The sequence below is a fragment of the Lissotriton helveticus genome, chromosome 8 (genome assembly GCF_964261635.1).
Source record: "Lissotriton helveticus chromosome 8, aLisHel1.1, whole genome shotgun sequence".
Taxonomy (NCBI): Eukaryota; Metazoa; Chordata; class Amphibia; order Caudata; family Salamandridae; genus Lissotriton; species Lissotriton helveticus.
Genome location: NC_136069.1, coordinates 341,763,728 through 341,783,771, shown reverse-complemented (window position 1 = coordinate 341,783,771; position 20,044 = coordinate 341,763,728). Strand labels below are relative to the sequence as shown.

Genomic DNA, 20,044 nt, shown 5'->3' with positions numbered 1-20,044 from the left:
CGTGACTTTTTCCGACATTCCTTTGGCGATAGGGGCTTCGCCTTATTTAAAAGGCAGTGTTAAGCCACTTAACGTGACTTAACGCTGCCTTGTAAATAAGGCCCCCTTTCATGCTATGCTGAGTACAAAAGGGGAGGGAAATGGGTGCTGCTGTGGGGGTTCCACCGAAACACATTGTTTCTGACACAGCCCCATATTTACAAGGGAGGCGTTAGTAGGAGACAGCGCCAGAATTAAGACTAGGGAAAACCTGGTCTTACCCTGGCTCAATGAGGAAAAATGTTTAATTTCTCCTTGTTTTTGCTGTTTTCATGTGTGCTGCGTTTTGCAGCACACATGGAAACAGCGAAAGGCCAATGATTATTTATGTACAGGAAGGTCCCCTTCTTGACCATAAGCAATCGTTTTAAAAAAATGCAGTTTTGCGACTGCTATGTGTTCTGCAATAAGCAGCGCACATAGAAGTTACAAAGCAGCATTTGATGGTGCATGCTTACATCCTTGCACTATGGTGCAAAAGTGCCTGCGTTGGCGCTAGGCTGCTAAGTGAAGTGCCAGCGCAGGGGAAACGTAGGGCTGCACCATATTCTCGTAAATATGGTGTAGCCCTGTGTTTCTGAAGTGGCGGAGAGAGGCATTAAGCCAGGAAGGCTAACGTCTCACTCCGCCACTTCCCTTGTACAAATGTCCCTCAGTGCCATCAGTTAATTTAAAATTTGACTGTTAGAATCTGAAGAGGTTCGATCACCACTCTTACCCCTTTACTTGAACTCCACTGGCTTCCGATACATGTAAAAGTTACTTGTAAGAATGCCTGTATTCTGTATAGAACCTTTCTCAAATATAGCCAGGTTCTTCTGACAATGAGGTTTTAGAAGTGTGTCCCTCCCTATCCGCTCAATTTGAGCTCGCAGCTGCTCTTTAAAAAGCAAGATCAAATTCAAGCAATGGGTCGGTCAGGATTTTTGAGACCAGGATGTCATCCTGGAATTTCGTTCCTCGCGTTAGCCTCTCTGTCAAAAATCTGTTGTAGCTTAAAAAGAAACATAATCTTAGTTTTCTGCCTAATAGTTAAGATTCAATATCGGACCATAAGACCATGGTTCTTTTGTTTAGTGCCACATAGAGGTTTTTGTGCTGTCAGAAATAACCATATAATAATAAAGTTTTGAGGGTCAGGGTACATCTGGAGTAATGGTCCAATGCAATAATGATGCTAGCCTGTAAGCATTAAGCAATATTTCCACAATTAAGGATTTGTGCACCACAATGGGTAATGAACTGGTGTACTGTATATTTTTAACATTTATGTGCTGAACATTTGCCATCAACTTTATTCTTGTTGTTATAGTCTTGTCCTTCGTATGTTCTTCATAGTAACAATAACTATTTCAGGACCTGTTTACCTGATTTTTGAATACTGCTGCAATGGTGACCTCCTGAACTACCTGAAAAGCAACAGAGAAACCTTTCATAGGACTTGGAGCGAGATCTTTCAGCGACATAATTTCAGCTTTTATCACAATTTTGATGTAAATTCGAACACCCGGTAAGAGTTGTTGCTCTGATCCACATGTATAGCTCTATGCGACTATCAACCAGAAAATACAGCCTTTTGATTAGGGAAAAGGCAGCAAGGGCATGAGCTAAACGCTTGGTGCCCCCCTCCGCATTGACCTACATTGAGATCGGCAACATTTTCCAATCTACAATTACCTCTGCCTCATTCCGTTGCTCAAAGTGGATCACTGAATATTGGAAACAAAAATATTGTGTTGACTGAGATTGTGCCAAAATCGAAGACCACAATATCGAGAAGGTAAATGCAAATAGGTAATTATAGATTTACTATTCTTAACTCCACATCTATGTATCTTGACGAATATATATATATATATATATCTATATATATATCTATATATATATCTATATATATATATATATATATATATCTATATATATATATATATATATATAGATATATATATATAGATATATATATAGATATATATATTCACTGAAAAAACCATAGGTTATAGACCATATATAGTTAGGAATTAGCATTTACAAAACCTTGAAAATTCACTGAAAAAACCATAGGTTATAGACCATATATAGTTAGGAATTAGCATTTAGAAAACCTTATTTTACTCACACAAAACCATTGAAATTCCATATATAGTTAGTTGCACTAACTATATATCGCGCACCCGCAATCCACTGCTGATGATGTCACATATTACATCATTCATGAGATGGTCAGTGACATCACTGATGACATCACTGATGACATCATCTAGTGTCTGTGTGTTTTTGTAAAGTTTAAATACGTTTTACATATTGAAGAATGACTGGATGGATGGAAGACTGAGTGTGTGTGTGGCTGGCTGGGAGGTGTGTGACGCTGTGCATATCAATGTGTACTTGTATCAGTGATTGTATAAGAGAGTAAGTATGTGTTAGTATATGTGTGAAAAGTATGGTGTTCTGTGTTTAACTATAGATGAGGAAATCGAAGTGTGATTGATTCTTCACAGGACTGACTAGGTGTATGAGTGCATATGATAGTGTTCTAATAATAACTGACTGTATGTATGAGTAATTGTATGGGTGAATGAGTGAATGTGTGTGTAGACGTACGAATCAGTGAGTGCGTATGTAGTAACTGGTATTGGTGTGTCATGATGTCATCAGTGATGTCATTTGAGATGTCATCAGTGATGTCATTTCAGATGTCATTAGTGATGTCATCAGTGATGTCACTGAAGTATGGTGTTCTGTGTTTAACTGTATAGATGAAGAAATGGAAGTGTGATTGATTCTTTACAGGACTGACTTGGTGTGTGAGTAACTCCATGGATGAGTGGCAGTGTGTGACTGTCTGCATAGGTGTATGAGTGCATATGATAGTGTTGTAATAATGAGTGACTGTATGTATGAGTGATTGTATGGGTGAATGAGTGAATGTGTGTGTAGACGTAGGAATCAGTGAGTGCGTATGTAGTAACTGGTATTGGTGTGTCATGATGTCATCAGTGATGTCATTTGAGATGTCATCAGTGATGTCATCAGTGATGTCATTTGAGATGTCATCAGTGATGTCATCAGTGATGTCACTGACCATGTCATGAATGATGTAATATGTGACATCATCAGCAGTGGATTGCGGGTGCGCGATATATAGTTAGTGCAACTAACTATATACGGAATTTCAATGGTTTTGTGTGAGTAAAATAAGGTTTTCTAAATGCTAATTCCTAACTATATATGGTCTATAACCTATGGTTTTTTCAGTGAATTTTCAAGGTTTTGTAAATGCTAATTCCTAACTATATATGGTCTATAACCTATGGTTTTTTCAGTGAATTTCATTGGTTTTTTAACAGCTAATATCTGTAGCTGTAAAATGTATTCTTCTTTAAATCCAAAAATATATTTTATATGTTTATTAATAATTTTTTTTTAAATATTTTTTTTCTTCGTTCCCGCTTCGCGAATCGGGAAGCTTCCCGTTAGCTGACCTTGATGCCGCGAAATAGACCGCGAGCCGGTAAACGTTTCTTTACCGCAACTGCCGCGTTAGAAAACAACATCGTGACGCCTCCCGTCCGCATGACGTTTCGCGTTGTCGCGTGCTACGTCATATGACGTGCTACGTTAGCGAACTGGTACGCTTACCGAGTCGCAAAGCACAGGTTTCTGGAAGCAAACCGGGAGGCCCTGCAAAGCGCTTAACGTAAACACAGCAGGTCATGTGACTTGGTAATAACACTTTTCATTGGTTCATTTCACTTTTGGTTTCCTAATGATGTAAGACTAGGTCATATAATCTAAAATGAACACTTTTCATTGGTTGAGAACTATTGTTTTTCCCAAATGATGAAAATCCCTCCTTCTTTCCTCACTCTGACTTTCATCATTGTGAGAGAAAGACCCTTTGTTACCAGTGAGCAATGGCTTCTTTAGTAGCTTCAGCTGGTGCTTCCCCACCACCTCCACCACATCCAAGGAAGAGTGGACCACCTGCTCAAGTTATAATTCAGCAAGAAGAGGAAGAAGAGGAACAGGACGACGAGCACGAAGAGAGGCACTTTTTGCCTGAGGAGCCCAGGACGTCTCACCGGAAAGAAAACTTCATTTGGCAATTTTTTAAAATTCCCAAAGGTCAGAAAAAAGTAAATGCAAGATACGTAACTTGCCTTATATGTCAAGATAGACTGTCCAGAGGGACCGACAAAAAATACAGTTTCGGAAACTACACAATGCATCGCCATATGACTAGGTGGCATCCTAACAACTACAGTGCTGCACAGTTTCGTAACGACCTAGATAATCTCCCTATTATGGCCAGAAGATCTGTTGTACCGGAAGTAACGGGACCAGAGGGCAGGGAGATGGTGCCAAATATACAAACGAGATTTCGTGAAGTAAAACAAGTCTGCGTACATTGCAGTGGATTCATTTGCTACGGAGAAAGAAGCATCACTCTGATCAACAGAGCTATTGACTATCATATGCAAGTTTGTACGAAACGCCCCAAATAATAAATACTTTTTTTTTGTTTTGTTGCTCCTGTTGAGCCCTTTACAATGAATCGTTTTCATTGCCCCCTCCAAGAAAAACCCAAAAAAATATAAAACTGTTCAGAAAAATTCAAAAAAAATAAAAAAATGTTCAGAAAAATAATAAAAAAAATATAAAACAAAAACAATAAAAAAAAAAGTTCTTTTCAGAACTACCTCCCCGTTATTAAAAAATTGGTACAATATTTGGAACTGTGCCAACCTCTATTTCTCGTAGTTCGCTTCCCAGTTCGCTCGCCGGTACGCGAACCGGAAGTGAACCAAAATTTTTTTTTAAAAAAAAGAACAGTAAGTATAAGGGAAGGAAACAGACACTTATGTTAAAAGAAAGACAGCTATAGGGGAGTAAACTAGAGATACTATTACCCGTAATCCACTGCTGATGATGTCACATATTACATCATTCATGACATGCTCAGTGACATCATCAGCAGAGGATTGCGGGTTTTTTGGCAACGTGCCTTATCCACGGTTTAATAATGCTGCCTTTTGCTTTATATAAGTTTTCAAATTGTATGAAATATATACCAATAGGTCGTTATGAACCTTTAGGTAGTGCTTTTCTTCATGAGGTCTGGTCGCTTCCATACACATACAGATGTTTCAAAGATGATCAAGAAGTTTATCTGAATGGAGAGGAATGCACTGAGACGCCAGATCATTCACTAATGTGTAGGCACATACAGTTACACGGTTCATGCAACAAACACCGACCAAATATGGCTTGCGTGTTGCAAGGCACGCCAGTTCCTGCTATCATCCCCACGTTCAAGTTGTTGGAAAATGGTAGTTATTTGATGCTCAATAATGAAGATTGTTCTGGGTTAATTAAAAGTATTCCTTTTATCGTAACAGTAAGTGAACGGGTTATTTGCTGCAGAAATGTTCTATTTCCTCCCACACATGAACATAGGGAGTTTTCAATCTGGCCACAAATACCAACCTTGGGAGCAGATTTCAACGGCATGGCAAGAATAAGAGCTCTTTTGTCTCAGAGAGAGGTGGCCTTGAGTTCGGCCCGTGAAACTTTCGTGCTTCACATAGCGAACACCCGTACAGAGGTGCAGACCCTTTTCAATACTGATTCGCCTTTCCATTTCAGCAAGATGGTTCGGACTATCTTTAACGCGTCCTCCACAAAGGCCCTGGCGCACTTTTTTAAAGTTGTTACCAGTGGTCTCGTGACTTCATTTGAGAAAATCTTTGGAGTCATCCCTGCTTTCTTTCATTCTATTTTTTCCACTGTGCTTCGTGGATTGCCATTTTTACTTGCATTACCAGCGGACGCTCTTGTGCTTTTTTACATTTTTAAATATGGATGTCCCTCCTGTGCAAGCTCCCGCCCTGCAGCTGCTGACACTGTTCCGCAATCGCATGCTAGAATATTATGGCACAATGCCGTTGGCGATATTAAGCACGGCATATGGATTATCTTTTCGATTCTCCTACTTCACCTGTGTCCAGCCTGTATTTCACTGCCTGACCTGTGATTTCGATTGGGCCATTGATTTGTGTCTCTGCGGACCGGTTTCTCCTGACGTCGACTTTAATCAGCTGATGACTCCTATCATTACTCACAAGTTGGTTTGTCCTGGCGAAAGGATTATGGCTGTGGCATTGATGCATGGACTAATTGGTCCCTGGAATTTACTGGCGGCAACACAGTCTTTCTTGGAACAGAGGTTTCTTGAAAACCCACCGAGCTGTCTGATGGTAATAGAGGATCCGGTGCTGGGAGAGCACGTATGTTCTTTTCCGCTTTTAAATTGGATGGCTGAACTCTTTTCGGATGAAGACGGTGACTTCCTATTGGAGGCTGTTGCAGCTTATTTTGCATACACAGTTATGTCATAGACCTTTTTCATGTTTGATATGCTGAGTACTAGCATTTCATTGACAATTCATTGACTTATTTGTCAAGTTTTTATTATTTAGCTTGCCTATTGGCTTAAGACTCGATAAAGTACTTGGCTGTTTTATTTTTCTTTAGCATTAAATTTTCCTAGTTTTTAATGTTTTACCTTGCGGACCGTCCACATATAAAGTTGCAATCTGCTCTCATGAGATGGCACTTCTATTATCTTATTCAGTTCGTTTCCGGATCATGGGGAGGTGTCATCTAGGTCCTGGATATCTTTACACCGTGTTAAGTTAGCATGGGCTCATTACCGGTTTAAACGCCATTTTTCCTTTTTTGCAACTTCTGCACACGACACTTAGTTGTTGCTTTAGCTTTCAACCTAGTAGTTCATCGTGGTTTACATGAGAATAATATGTTATTGCTCTACTATCTGCTTTGCTTGTTAAACTATATCTGTACAGCGAGTGCTGAAGTTTCAAGAACAACACGATACAGAATTGTTATGAGGTCTGATCTCCACGACTTCATACTCATAACATAAGTGCAGCTTCTGCCAATTCTGGGCATGAGGCGGGTTTTATATTGCTTTGCCGAACACACATACACAACAGTTGATGCGGTTCACATGAAGAGAGAGCTGGTGTATGCTGATGTGATTCCTTCAAATCTAAGACACTAAAGTATGGGCACGCCCTAAACCAACACAAACAGACCTTCTTAGCAAATAATATAATATGTGTATTAGGGAGGGTGAGATATAAGCAGCCGCGGGCCGTGGAGGGAGTTACGGTGGGGCAGGGAGGCGGGGAGGGGGAGGGGCAGGGTGGAGCCCTCTCCACCCTGCCCCTCCCCCTCCCCGCCTCCCTGCCCCACCGTAACTCCCTCCACGGCCCGTGGCTGCTTATAAGTGTTGCTAACTCTTATTCATTTACAGCATGTTAACATACTGTCACCATTCGCTTTTTATGTACTAGTAACTATGCTGGTAATTTTGCTACTGATAATATGTGTACTTGTATTATCTAAGATACTACGCCTGAGAAGACGGCATTAGTAAATAAACATTTCAAATACACATGTGTTCTTCTTAACTCCATGTTCTGGTTTCTAAGAAATATATAACGACCGACTGTTCATGAGTTCCACGTATCCTGAGGTACTATAAGTTCATATTCTGGATTGTCTAAACATTGAGAGTTTGTTATATCCAATGTGACACTGTACCTAGCTTGCTAAGGGGTTTTTGATTACTAAGGTGAGTTTTGGGGCACCCTAATTCGCCGAGGTTCCAATCCTCTGTCCACAGTTCTGTGTGAGAACAGAAACCCTGCGACAGGGGCACCCCCGACCCTTGCTGGAGCTTCATCACACTTGCGATACAACTCCAGCAATGCGCCACCTTTACGGCACAGATACATCACGCATCTGTGCTGTTTTTGCCCCATGATGCGCCGCATTGTAAATGCAGCACACCATAGGTGACGGAACAGCGGCACAGAATGACTAACACATCCCTGGTGATGCGCCAGTCATCATAAATCTATCCCTATGCTTCTTATCTTGTTAGAGATGAACCGCCATATGTATCATCAAAGTTTTTTGCATTTCCTAAATAGCGAACTTTAAGGAATAAATAGCGATTCTTTACCATTCCTAGTTTGCGATGAGCTATTTGCTAATTACAAATTACCCATTCATTTCCTTCATTTCCATAGGGCGGTTGGACTCACTTTTAGCTCGAACGGCTGAATGGATTTCCACGAAACTTGGCAAAATTGTAGGGACTGGTAGCCCGATGTGCCTTTGCTATGTCTCAAGATATATGCTCCAGTGGTTTTTACGAAAATTAACTTTGAAAAATATATATTGGGCTACATTGGCCTATATATATGTTGGAGCCCAAATGTAGCCCAATGTAGCCCAATGAAGCCCAATGAAGCCCAATGTAGCCCAATGTAGCCCAAAGATGGCCGCCAGAGACAAAAAAAACAAATGTAGCCCAAATATCAGCCAGATGTAGCCCAACTATAGCCCAGTGACAGAATGACCAATCAGCTTCGCAAACCTCCGTTACGCGAAGCGGAGCGCTGTTACAGATATATATCTTTTTTTGAACGTTAATTTCTCAAAATCCACTGGAGCACATATATTGAGACCTAGCAAAGGCACATCGGGCTACCAGTCCCCAATATTTTACCAAGTTTCGTGCAAATCCATTCAGCCGTTCGATTATTATTATTATTTTTTTTTTTTGCCCCGCGGGGCCCTTTTAAAACCTCCACATCAAACCTAGGGGGTCAGCGAGGATCTACTATGCCCCCTTATGGTCATTTGCCCCTTCGCTTTGGCCTCCTCTTGTCTCTCGATCCTACCGAGAGACAAGATGGCGGCCGCTACGGACTGTTTGGAATGTTTACAGACGCCGGAGAACCAATCAGCTTCGCTTCACAAAGCTCCGTTGCGCGAAAAGTACGCGAACTGGAGCGCTGCCCGGTCCGCTGTTACAGATATATATCTTTTTTTAAACGTTAATTTCTCAAAATCCACTGTAGCACATATATTGAGACCTACAAAAGGCACATCGGGCTACCAGTCCCTACAATTTTGCCAAGTTTCGTGCAAATCCATTCAGCCGTTCGGGCTAAAAGTGAGGCCAACCGCCCTATGGAAAACTCAATGTTAAAAACACGTTTTGGGACCCCCCTTTTTTCTCGACCCCCCCTGGACGAACCCCCCCCCCCCCCAATTTTCAGGGGCTGCTCAGAAACAAAATGTGCCATTTTCCTGAAAATTTCAGCCAATTCCGTCCACAAACGCCAAAGTTATTAGACATAGAATTTTCAAAAATCCCATAGAGAAAAAATCCTAACTATATATACCTACTGGCGACCGCCAGTAGGTAATATAGATATATATATATATATATATATATATCGTCAAGATACATAGATATGGAGTTATATATTGTAAATCTGTGCTTACCTATAGAAACTTCCCTTCACTATATTTTTGCCCACAATATTCTTGACACGATATTATGTCCCACAATATTTTCGTTTCTGATGTTCTGTCTAAATACCACTCAAATTGCCGCAATAAGGAGTTGGAATGGTAAATCATTATCGAGGTCATGTTTCTACATATTCTAAATGTCCTCCAACAGCCTCCAAGGAAAGCAGAGCTCTGTGCGAAAACATCATGAATCCATGTAGCAATGTCCCAATGTCCCAGCAGCGGTGTCTGAGGATTGCCCAGCAAGGATGCTGTGACACACAAGAAAAGATATCTCCTATACCGTAAGATGAAGAGTGCCATCTCTAAACATGTGAGCTTAGGAATTGCTGGGGAATGTGTCTCATCATCCAGATGGCTTTGTGTGATGCATTCTTAGCACATGTAAAGCCTCACACCAGACAGCACTTCCACTCTGTGGAGACCCATAGACATTCATCGTCTGAGTTGGGTCCGCCGCTAGCGGTTTGAATATTGCCCCTGCCCCTCCTACTGAGCCATAGGCAATAAGCCATACCTCTTACCTTTACACCCCTCCGGACACTCATGCCTTAAAGCTGGGCGTCCACACTCATTCAAAGAGTGGGAGGACTCACCATTGCTCTGGGAAACAGATGTGTAAGACAGAAAGAGCAGCTACCAAGTGCAGGTGTAGTTCCAATACTTCAAAGCTGTACCTCAAGACTGTAATGAGGCAGAAGAATAATAAGGACACAAGGCAGTGGCGCCCTTTACCTCAATCCTGAGTAGACTCAGGAAAGTAAGCGGGATTGAAGGGAGGAAACACAAGGCAGTCATGAAAATGACAGGAAATAGGCAGAAGGTGAAGAGAGAACGTTAGAGTACCTGTCTCTCTTCTGCTTCCCGTGGGTCTGTACAGAGTTAAACCTGTGATAAGGTGGAAGAGGAAATGACCGCAGCAGCAGACGTACCCCCACCTTTTCTCCAGTTTGTGAGAGCAAGAGGTAATGGCATAGCATTTATGTTAGACAAAGTGGCAACCCAAGTCTTCACTGGATCTTGAGAATAGTGTTGTGACTACATTTACAGCAGCTTAGCTAGTTTGCATGTTTCTGTGTATATGGAACCTTGGAGTGCATGATGACAGCGTGGAATGTTGGTATGCCTGGTGGGACTGGAGGAGTGACAGTTGGAATGAGTGGGTGAGCTATGAAGATCAGCTCCTGGTGGGGCCATGTACTAGCTTGGATTAACTTTGTACCATCTTGAATTGATCCTGTAACCTACATGAATTGATCCTGTAACAACTTAATAAATCACTACTTGGATCTACCTCGTGACTACCATTATACTTCATTTAATTGGCGACGATCTGGCGAAGAAACCCTGGCTACCTGATGTATGAGACTATTTATATACTAAATAAGGATCAATATAAAGAAACCTCTTAAAGAAAATTATATTTAAAATAGGAGAAGAACGCCCACTTGCCCCACCAGTGTCCATCATCATCAGGACAGCCTGCATAAGCGTTTCTTACTCCTTACATGAATTAACTTAAAGGAAGAGGTTAAGCAATTACAGTGAAGCTTACTGCTGTTTGTGATGAATTAGCAGCATACTGAGCATATCTGAGGCGGCTGCTTTCACTTAATTTATAAACCATTGAAGATAATTGGTGTCAACCTGTGCCCTGAGTAAACAGCGTTATGAGAAAACGAAACAGCGTTAAAAAAAAAAAAAGGACAGCCCAAGAACCGATGTCATGCACCCATTTATCTCTTTTCATAAACTGTCAAGATTAATTACACAGCTAATTACAACTTAAACGGAGAAGTTGACATTAAACAGTCGAGCAAGATTGAACAGTGGCTTAATGGAAAGGAAACTGTTTTTTTTTTTAAAAACTTGTCGTCTACAAGTATTGTGTAAAAGATTCCTGCCTTTCAAAAAAAATAATAATAATAATTACCCGACCAGTGAGGGGTTAAAGTGGATGTCTAGCAGCGGCATAATGGAATTGAAATTATCTTTGAAATATTAATAACACTCGCGCAGCCACATGTGAAAGATTTGAGTTGACAAGTTAGAAACGATCATCTAATTCGAAAGGAAATTGTCATTGAAGCACAAGTAGCACTCGAGTTAATAAGCAGAGTGTGCTCACTTTTGTTCTTTACATGCACTGGAGGAACGTGAAAATTTATTGTATGTTAAATGTATTTTTCACTATCTATTTCTGAGGAGATGCGGCTGCTGTTGCCAACTGTTGTTTTGTGATTCAAATTTCGAAATAAGCTCTCGCACCTAACCTGGCTCGTGCTGCGGTGAAGGAAGGCTGCACAGCTCTTCATGACGTTCCTTTGTTGTTCTATCATTTGGCGCTGCTAATGGACGTTTTGATGCACAGGTGTGCAGGGAGCCATCCTGTGCGGCATAAAATACGTGCCGCCATCTTAAGTTGAAGACAACGCAGTGCGTCTTATCTCAGCGATGCACACGCTAAACTTTAATTAATTAAACAAAGTGTGTCAGGCATCGAGGCGCTATCTCGATCTTCCTCTCCTACAAGTTGCTGATTTTTACCTTTGTTTTATTTTTTTAAAGTTACTGGACCTGCATCTGCCAGTTCCTTTGGTTATCGGTCGCTTTCCCATCATCTACTGGAGGTATGACAAAATATTAGATAAGATCGTTTTTTTTTCAAGCAAACTCTAATATGAAGACAACTTTCAAGCAAATTCTAATATGAAGACAACTTTCAATGTTATTTATGACTTTGAATGTCTGCCGCAGCGTGAGATTGCCTTGAGGTCGAAGGGTCAATCTGTGGAAATTGCTCTGTTTATTTTTACCATGAGAGCTTGTATTTGCCACAAGTTTACATATTTTATTCGTTGTCCCAAGCATGGCATGTTTAATGGATTAGTGTGCACTTTTGGTTTACCAGAAATAGGGACATCAAGAGGCTTTTATTAGTAATTGTCCAATGTGCATACTCTAAGCCAATCAGTCCACTTCTGTTATTTAAACACTGTACTTATTTAAAAGATGTACTGCTTATGATAATTTGTACAAAATTTTAAGTAGAGTTGATTTATTTTAATGACTTGCAACAATTTTCATGCTATTTTACCATTTGAGTTAAGCTATACAGCGTTTTCAGGGATACCTTTTTATTTATGAAGATATAAGCAGTTTACTTAGCGGATTGTATATGTTTTACAATTATAGCGTTTTTATGCTAATGATTTATACTATATACTTAATTAAGATTCTATGTTTACGTCAAGTGTAATTCGTGCAGCAATCCAGTAAGACTGCCATACTATACTATTTATACAGCATTTCAGTAAGTCTGTATTATTTTAGCGATTCTTACAGCATTTCAGTAAGACTGTTATACGTTAAATGATTTATACAGCAATTTGAGTAAGACTGTTTTATGGGTATTACAGCAATTTGAGTAAGACTGTTATACGTTAAATGATTTATACAGCAATTTAAGTAAGACTGTTATATGGGTATTGCAGCAATTTGAGTAAGACTGTTATACGTTAAATGATTTATACAGCAATTTAAGTAAGACTGTTATATGGGTATTGCAGCAATTTCAGTAAGACTGTTATACGTTCAATGTTTCATGCAGCAATTTAAATATGTTTCATGCAGCAATTTAAATAAGACTGCAATGCCTGGAGTAATTAATTCAATACTTATTTCTAGTTATTCACACTTCTATTGTGTGTTATGTGGTACAACTTTTGTGTGAGTTGCTTAATTTTCTCTTAGTATTGCTGACACTCTAAGTTTATTGGATGTTTTTTATCGTAGGGCGGTAGTATTTAAGAGCTGGTCTCTATACTCTTGTTCTAGTCTGCAGTGTGGGTTGTGCGCACATCCTTTTCACTGTTTTCACCCTACCTATATAAACTTTGTGTCTACATTACTTTGTACTCACCTGTACCCGTTTTATGGTGTGTTTTGTTTAGATCTGCACACGGTTTTTTGATTATTACTCTCTAACTTTCTATATATTTTTATGATGTTCCCTAGAGAAGGGGTGGTGTGTCTCGCTACGTCTTCTTGGTAGCATCCTGTTAGCATCTATTCATTTACATCCTGTACCTAGTATGTACTTTAGTATGTACTATTTCTGCCTGTCTTTATCTTTGGCTTTCTGCGCTTTTCTTTATTATTTGATGTAACTATTTGTTTATTTGTTCTCTTTGTCTCCTTAAGGAAAGAGGATATGTTAAGACTACATTTACAGCAGCTTAGCTAGTTTGCAAGTTTCTGTGTATATGGAACCTTGGAGTGCATGATGACAGCGTGGAATGTTGGTATGCCTGGTGGACTGGAGGAGTGACAGTTGGAATGAGTGGGTGAGCTATGAAGATCAGCTCCTGGTGGGGCCATGTACTAACTTGGATTTACTTTATACCATCTTGAATTGATCCTGTAACTAACATGAATTGATCCTGTAACAACTTAATAAATCACTACTTGGATCTACCTCGTGACTACCATTATACTTCATTTCAAATAGCTACTAAAACTCCTTATGTGTGTAAAAGCTTCATAAGAAAGCCATATATATATTCCTACTCATTGCCTATAGAAATACTTAAATTTTTTTATTGATGTTTTTTCTCTGGACCTACTGGGACCTGCAACGAATGTTAGAAGAGGAAAGTCACTGAAAAATGACTCATACATGGCAGTGAGCAGAACAGATGAACGTACTGATGAACGGGTAAAACATGACTTGGATTTCATTCCGGCGATGGATGAAAGTATGTATTACTCAGAGGAAGGTAAGTTACTGCACATGATTGAAAGAAAATCCAATTATTTTATACATTTCAGTGTGAATGACTATTGGTTATTGTTTTCAAGCTAATGAAATGAACTGTCCAAACAGTGATGATAAAAAAAGCATTGGTGTTATATCATCTTCAACTTTCATTTGGCAAAAGTCAGCTAGAACAAGGATAAACATATGAGGACAAAATAATAGGAAATGTAGCAGTGTATGCACCTTTTCTATTGATACAATGCATTAAATCAAATGATTATTCTGACCTAGGCATGAATACTTCATGTTTTCATATCCATGGTGTGTATTTACCTTGTAAAGATTGGCAGTGTGCATGTTGAGGATTGGCAAATATTCATTCATAAATATAGGGTAAATATTCCAATTAATCTTTAGGATGGTACTGGAAAAGTATTGAGTTTGCCTTAAAATTACACACATGAGCTTTTAGTCAATTAATCTCAGTAAAAACAGTTTGAACTGAAAGTTGTATATTGGTCATAGTCGAATATACATGCCCTGGAAGGCGGAGCTTGGGGCTGGCCAAGATGGCAATTACCTGTGGGAGCTCCATGTAGTAGCTGGCCTTGTACCCCCTGTCCACCCGTTCAGAGGGCTTGTTGCTGCTGCCTATGCACAGGGGAGATGTGCCATCAGCACTGCTGTCCTGAGGAACCAGCTTCCGTCCTGAATATGGTGCTGCTGCTGTTGGGTGGGACCATGACCAAATTCTAGGCGCAGTGCCAGACGCCCTGGGCCCTCTTCAGCACTCAGCCAGCAGGCCCACCGAGTGGCCGGTTGTCCATCTCACCCGTCTTCCTTGGAGCTGCACAGAGCAAAATAGACACGCCAAACAGTAAAGCAGTGATGTCAGCGGTCTGGGGACTCCATTACGCAACCACACATTGCTCTGCCTATATGTTGTTAAGGTACTGCTGGGGCCTGGCAGGGAAGCCGTCTAACCACAGGTCTGTACCTCTGTAGGACAAACGCCCTTCTCGTCCCCTCAGCCCCCAGCTCTGACTAGGCCATCCACAAGGCTCCTGGCTTTTGATCATTGAGGGAAGATGCCCACTGGGAACATTGCTTGCTGACCTCATACTGTAGAGAGCCTCATCTGGTCCCACACCCGCCGGATGTTCTCGACCCTTGAGGAGATGGTCCATGGGGAAAAGAGCATCTCCTGTTGCCCTGATTTATTGACTCGCACTGTTTACTATCTGGACTCTGGAGCACATCGTGGAGCGATCCCTGGCTTCCTACAACAATTGACAGTATATAGCCTTATACGGGGGACAATCCTGCCTGCAGCACACAGCAGCTTACTGGCTAGACTCAGATCCTTGAGGTGCTTTTTGAACCCTGCAGGTGCTTTTTGATGCCTTTTTGAACCATGCTCCCTTTTTCTCCCTCAAGAGAAATACCGCCTGAGGCGCCCCATCTGTTTACTATCTGTGCTGGCTTCGGCTCGGGGGGTGGTCCCAAGGCTGCATTGATATTGGCCAGAGTCTGGGCTAGGGCGTAGGCCCTTCATGTCTTCTTAGAAGCAGCCAGCCAGGTCATCAGTTCCTTTACTCTGAGGCTGTATGATGTTCTCAACCTGCCTCGATACCCTCCTCTGTGGCCTCCCCTGACACCAGCATGGACGCCCTCCTCAAGATGATCTCGACCATCGGTACCACCCCCTCCAAAATCTACGCGAAGATGACAGACCTTATATCGGAGGTGAAATCCATGCAACAAGAGATGTCCTCCATACATTCACGTTCGGGCAAGGCAGATCATAGACTGGATGAGGTGGAATCTCAGTACACTCACCCGATGGACTGGGGGCAAGACATCAGATCCCTCCACAGTAAAGTGGCAGAACTGGATGATAGAGCACAGAGAGACAACTTCCAGGTGCACGGGGACCCAGAAGGGACTGTTTTCTTCTTCTATTGGACTGACTCTCTCTCTACACAGCGCGGGGACACGCCGGGAAGGCGTAACCAGGCGCTCTATAAATTTCCTTATTATTTATTATTATTATTACAGAACAAGGTAACAGGCTGAGCTATTTAAATACACTGATCCCAGCGTTCCTCCATCTCCAGCTATGTGAACCTCTAGAATTTCAGAAAGCACCCCGAGTCAGGTCACATCGTGCCTCCCAGGCAAACTCCACATGACCAATCCTGTTCACTGCATCACCTACATACTAGGGCCATCCTATCAATGGCCAGGAAGCTACATGAACTTCTCAGAATGGTGGGAACCGAATCTCTTTCTCCGAAAACAAGGCTTCAGGTACCAATGCCAAGTGCAAGAGGTTCCTGGCCCTTCACAGTTATCTGAATCACAAAGATAATGAAACCTGCAAGGATGGTGGTGATGGTGAACGGAAGATGCAGGAAGTTACTGACCCAGGAGATCTTAATCTATTTCTGTTTCTTGATACTCTAAGAGATTCTGGGATAGACACTAACATTAGTAAAACACCTGCACCCCTACAGCTGGAGGGTCCGCCTCAGAAACCTCCTAGATATCAGCTTAGTCATTTGTATCCAGGAGGAGATAATCAGATCGAGCTTGTCTGCAACAAGTAGTGGAAGCATTACACAAGGACAGAGAAAGAGACAAATCGAGGTCTCCCCTGAATCTGGGAGTGAGTGATGCTGGAAGCAGAGGAAAGGCTTGAATGTACCCTATACATGACAACCCATGGTTGCTCACTCTGTAGTGCTTGCTGTCTTACACATTGTTCTTTGCACATATTGTCTTGCGTTTCTGTCAGTTTGTCCTTATGTGATGTTCTTCCGTGTTTGGGAACTGTTTGATGTGCTCGCTTTGCTAGCATGCCCCGCTTGGCCTCTCAACACACACCTTTGTAAAGGAACTGATGTCTGGTAGGCTCTCCAGACTGACCGGCCACAGGCCTAGGGGTTGGGTGGATTTAACTTTCCTGGGCCTACCCTGTAGACTTGCACTTGGGCCCCACTTGGGCGGCTGCACCTCATTGAACCCCAAGCTGAGTCACGACGGGTCTCCACCTACCTGTAGAGATACATGCAGTGGACGGCTATGAACCCCATTCTGTATCAATGATTCCTGCTCTTACTTGTAATTCTGGGTGCTGCTGGGAGTGGCACCCTGGCCACGCCAGTGCAGGATCGAGCCAAGACCCAAAGCTTAGAGGAAACTGATGATTGGGGTCTATCCCACCGCCCCCACTAAGTTTTCACCACCCTTCCCCAGTGGGTCCCCTGTCCCCTACCCTCTTCTCTAGTCATCTCCTGAATTTACCTCATATTATCACATGTTGACCGCAACAGGTACTCTGATCTCCATCAACGTCAATGGCATGCTGCACCACAAGAAGACCCTGCAATACTTTCACACTAAACATACTGATATAGCTCTGTTGCAGGAGACCCGCCTATCACAGGTGGAATCACCTAAGCTTAAATTGGATTGGGTGGGTACAGTCATCAGCACTAGCAGATTGGTCAAAGGCCAAGGGAATGCTTGTGGTGTGGCAATCCTTATAGGATAAGGTTTTATGTGTAAAACTATTAAAGCCTGGATGGATGGAGGGGTCACTGGGTTTTGGGAAACTTACCGGTCCTGGGTAAAACATTCATTTTGGGCTTCAAATATGCACACAGCACAGAAAAGCTTGCTTTCTGACGCAGCTTTCCAGGCTCTTATCTCCACTTAGCAAGTCACCTGTGTGGTTGGGTGGGGATTTGAACAATTCTGGACAGGACTGAGTGTAGTGATGTGCATAATCGAAATTAGTGGGCACTGCTCTGTGATCTTGCAGATGACTATGTGTTGGTGGGAGTTTGGTGTTTACTCCACCTGAGCGACAAAGAATACACTTTCTTCTCTTGCCCCGATGAGACTCAATTTCGCATAGACTATTACTTGCTTTTGGCCACAAAAATATACCAGAGGGAATCCCAAATGGCCATTCTAGCAATCCGCGGCATTATAGGGAGCCTCTTTATACACCCCATTGATATTGCGAAACGATTTTTTTCATAATACACCTACCTCTATACGTTACACCCAAGGGCCATACCCAATCAGGTGAGTGTCTTTCTAGCTCCTTTATGTATTGTATTGTATTGTATCTATGCTTATATAGCGCTACTGCCACCCTACGGGTATCCTGGCACTTTTAGATATCCAGACACTTGGTCAACTGGCTGATGAAGAGAGACAATAGGACATAGATCAGAGTTTTGGGAAAAGCCAGGTTTTCAGGCTTTTCCTAAATTCGATTAATGAGACACTCTGTCTGATCATTTGTGGTACCTTGTTCCATAGCTGTGCCCCTACCACACTGAAAGCCATCCCCACATCCGGGAGCGTTTAAATTTCCTGACTGCCAACAAGCCGGTACCCGAGGACCGGAGCTGTCTCTGAGGAAGATACCAGGAGAATCTTTCCTGTAATGGGACTGGGCTCATCTCATGTGAGGCCCTAAACACCTGGCAGAGTGACTTAAAAAGAACCCTTTCCCTGATTGGTAGCCAGTGGAGCTGCCTCAGTGCGGAGGTGGAGGAAGAGTCACGTCGCAACCCCAGTACCAATTTTGCCGCCGCAGACTGGACTCTTTGCAGCCCCTGAAAGATGTACTGGGGGGCTCCTAAATATAGGGAGTTACAGTAGTCCAGTCTGCTCAGCACTGTGCTGCTTACTACCATAGCGCCCAGTTCTCTTGGTGTTATCAGAAAGGGGGCAAGCGCTTTCATCAGAGGCGCTCATGGATGAAGACTTGACTGATGCTATATCTGCCCTCTCAACGAGCAAGTCCCCCAGGGTAGAATATGGGCTCCCAGGAGAATACCACAAGGTGGTGAAGGACCTCCTTGTGCCCCTTTTGACTCAGGCATTTAAGGAAGCAGAAGTCCAGGGCTCTTTGGGAGCTTTTGTTAACAAGCCCGCTATTATTCTCCTCCCTAAAGACAACAAAGACCAGTTTGATTGTGCCAGCTACCGCCCGATCTGCTTACTCAACATGGATTTGAAAATCCTGGCCAAAGTGCTGGCAACATGCCTGGGTAAGGTAATCACCCACCTTCTCCATGGTTCTCAGGAAGGCTTTGTTCCAGGCTTTAGTTCCCTTGACCACTTATGGACACTGGGGCATCTTTTATGGCAATCAAAGAATTCCCCATCTGTAATGCTAGCACTTTCATTGGATGCTGTGATGGCGTTTGCTCACAAGGAGTGGTGCTGCCTCTTTTAAGCCACGTCTCATGGGTTTAGGAGAGGGATTCATATGTTAGGTATGCCTTCTCTACAATATGTCCATGGCTGACATTTCATGTTAGGGCTTCCTGTTTAACCTCTTCAAAGTTGGGTTTGACACTCATCAGGGGTGCCCTTTGTCTCCACTCCTTTTCTTACTAGTCTTAGAACCCCTCAAGGCCAGCTCTTCTGCAGGTGGAGGAGGTGAAAGGCATTCACATCAGAGTGGGAAAGGTCAAAGCCCTTCTACATGCAGATGGCATTCTTCTCTTATTTTCTCATCCCGTGCTTCGATACCAGCAGCAATGTCTATTTTTAATGATTTCTTTTTGTTAGCTGGCTACAAAATTAACTGATCTAAATGAGAGGTGCTTCCGCTGTCTCACTCTACTGTGATGGAGTTCATCCATAACTATATGAGATGGGTCTTCGTGGGGCCCTGCTATCTGGGTGTCCAAATCAATGAAGGTCTCTCTCACATGGTGGAGGAAAACCTCCTTCCAATGATAGAGAGCACAAAGCAGGATTTCTGAGGTGGTCACACCTCTAACCATCCCTTTGGGGGAA

The 20,044-nt window shown here is 42.3% G+C and overlaps 1 protein-coding gene across 3 annotated transcripts in view; it reads left to right on the top strand.

The window, feature by feature from the left end:
• Nucleotides 1-20,044, top strand: part of FLT3 (fms related receptor tyrosine kinase 3) — a 469,875-nt gene that overhangs the window by 382,964 nt on the left and 66,867 nt on the right. For all 3 annotated transcript variants that reach the window (XR_013599399.1, XM_078655995.1, XM_078655994.1), the window contains exons 17-18: nucleotides 1,396-1,549; nucleotides 14,104-14,234. Coding sequence is in view for 2 of the 3 variants with exons in the window: in XM_078655995.1 (XP_078512121.1) it covers nucleotides 1,396-1,549; nucleotides 14,104-14,234 (285 nt within the window). In the remaining variant the exon portion in view is untranslated. The remainder of the gene's footprint in view (nucleotides 1-1,395; nucleotides 1,550-14,103; nucleotides 14,235-20,044) is intronic.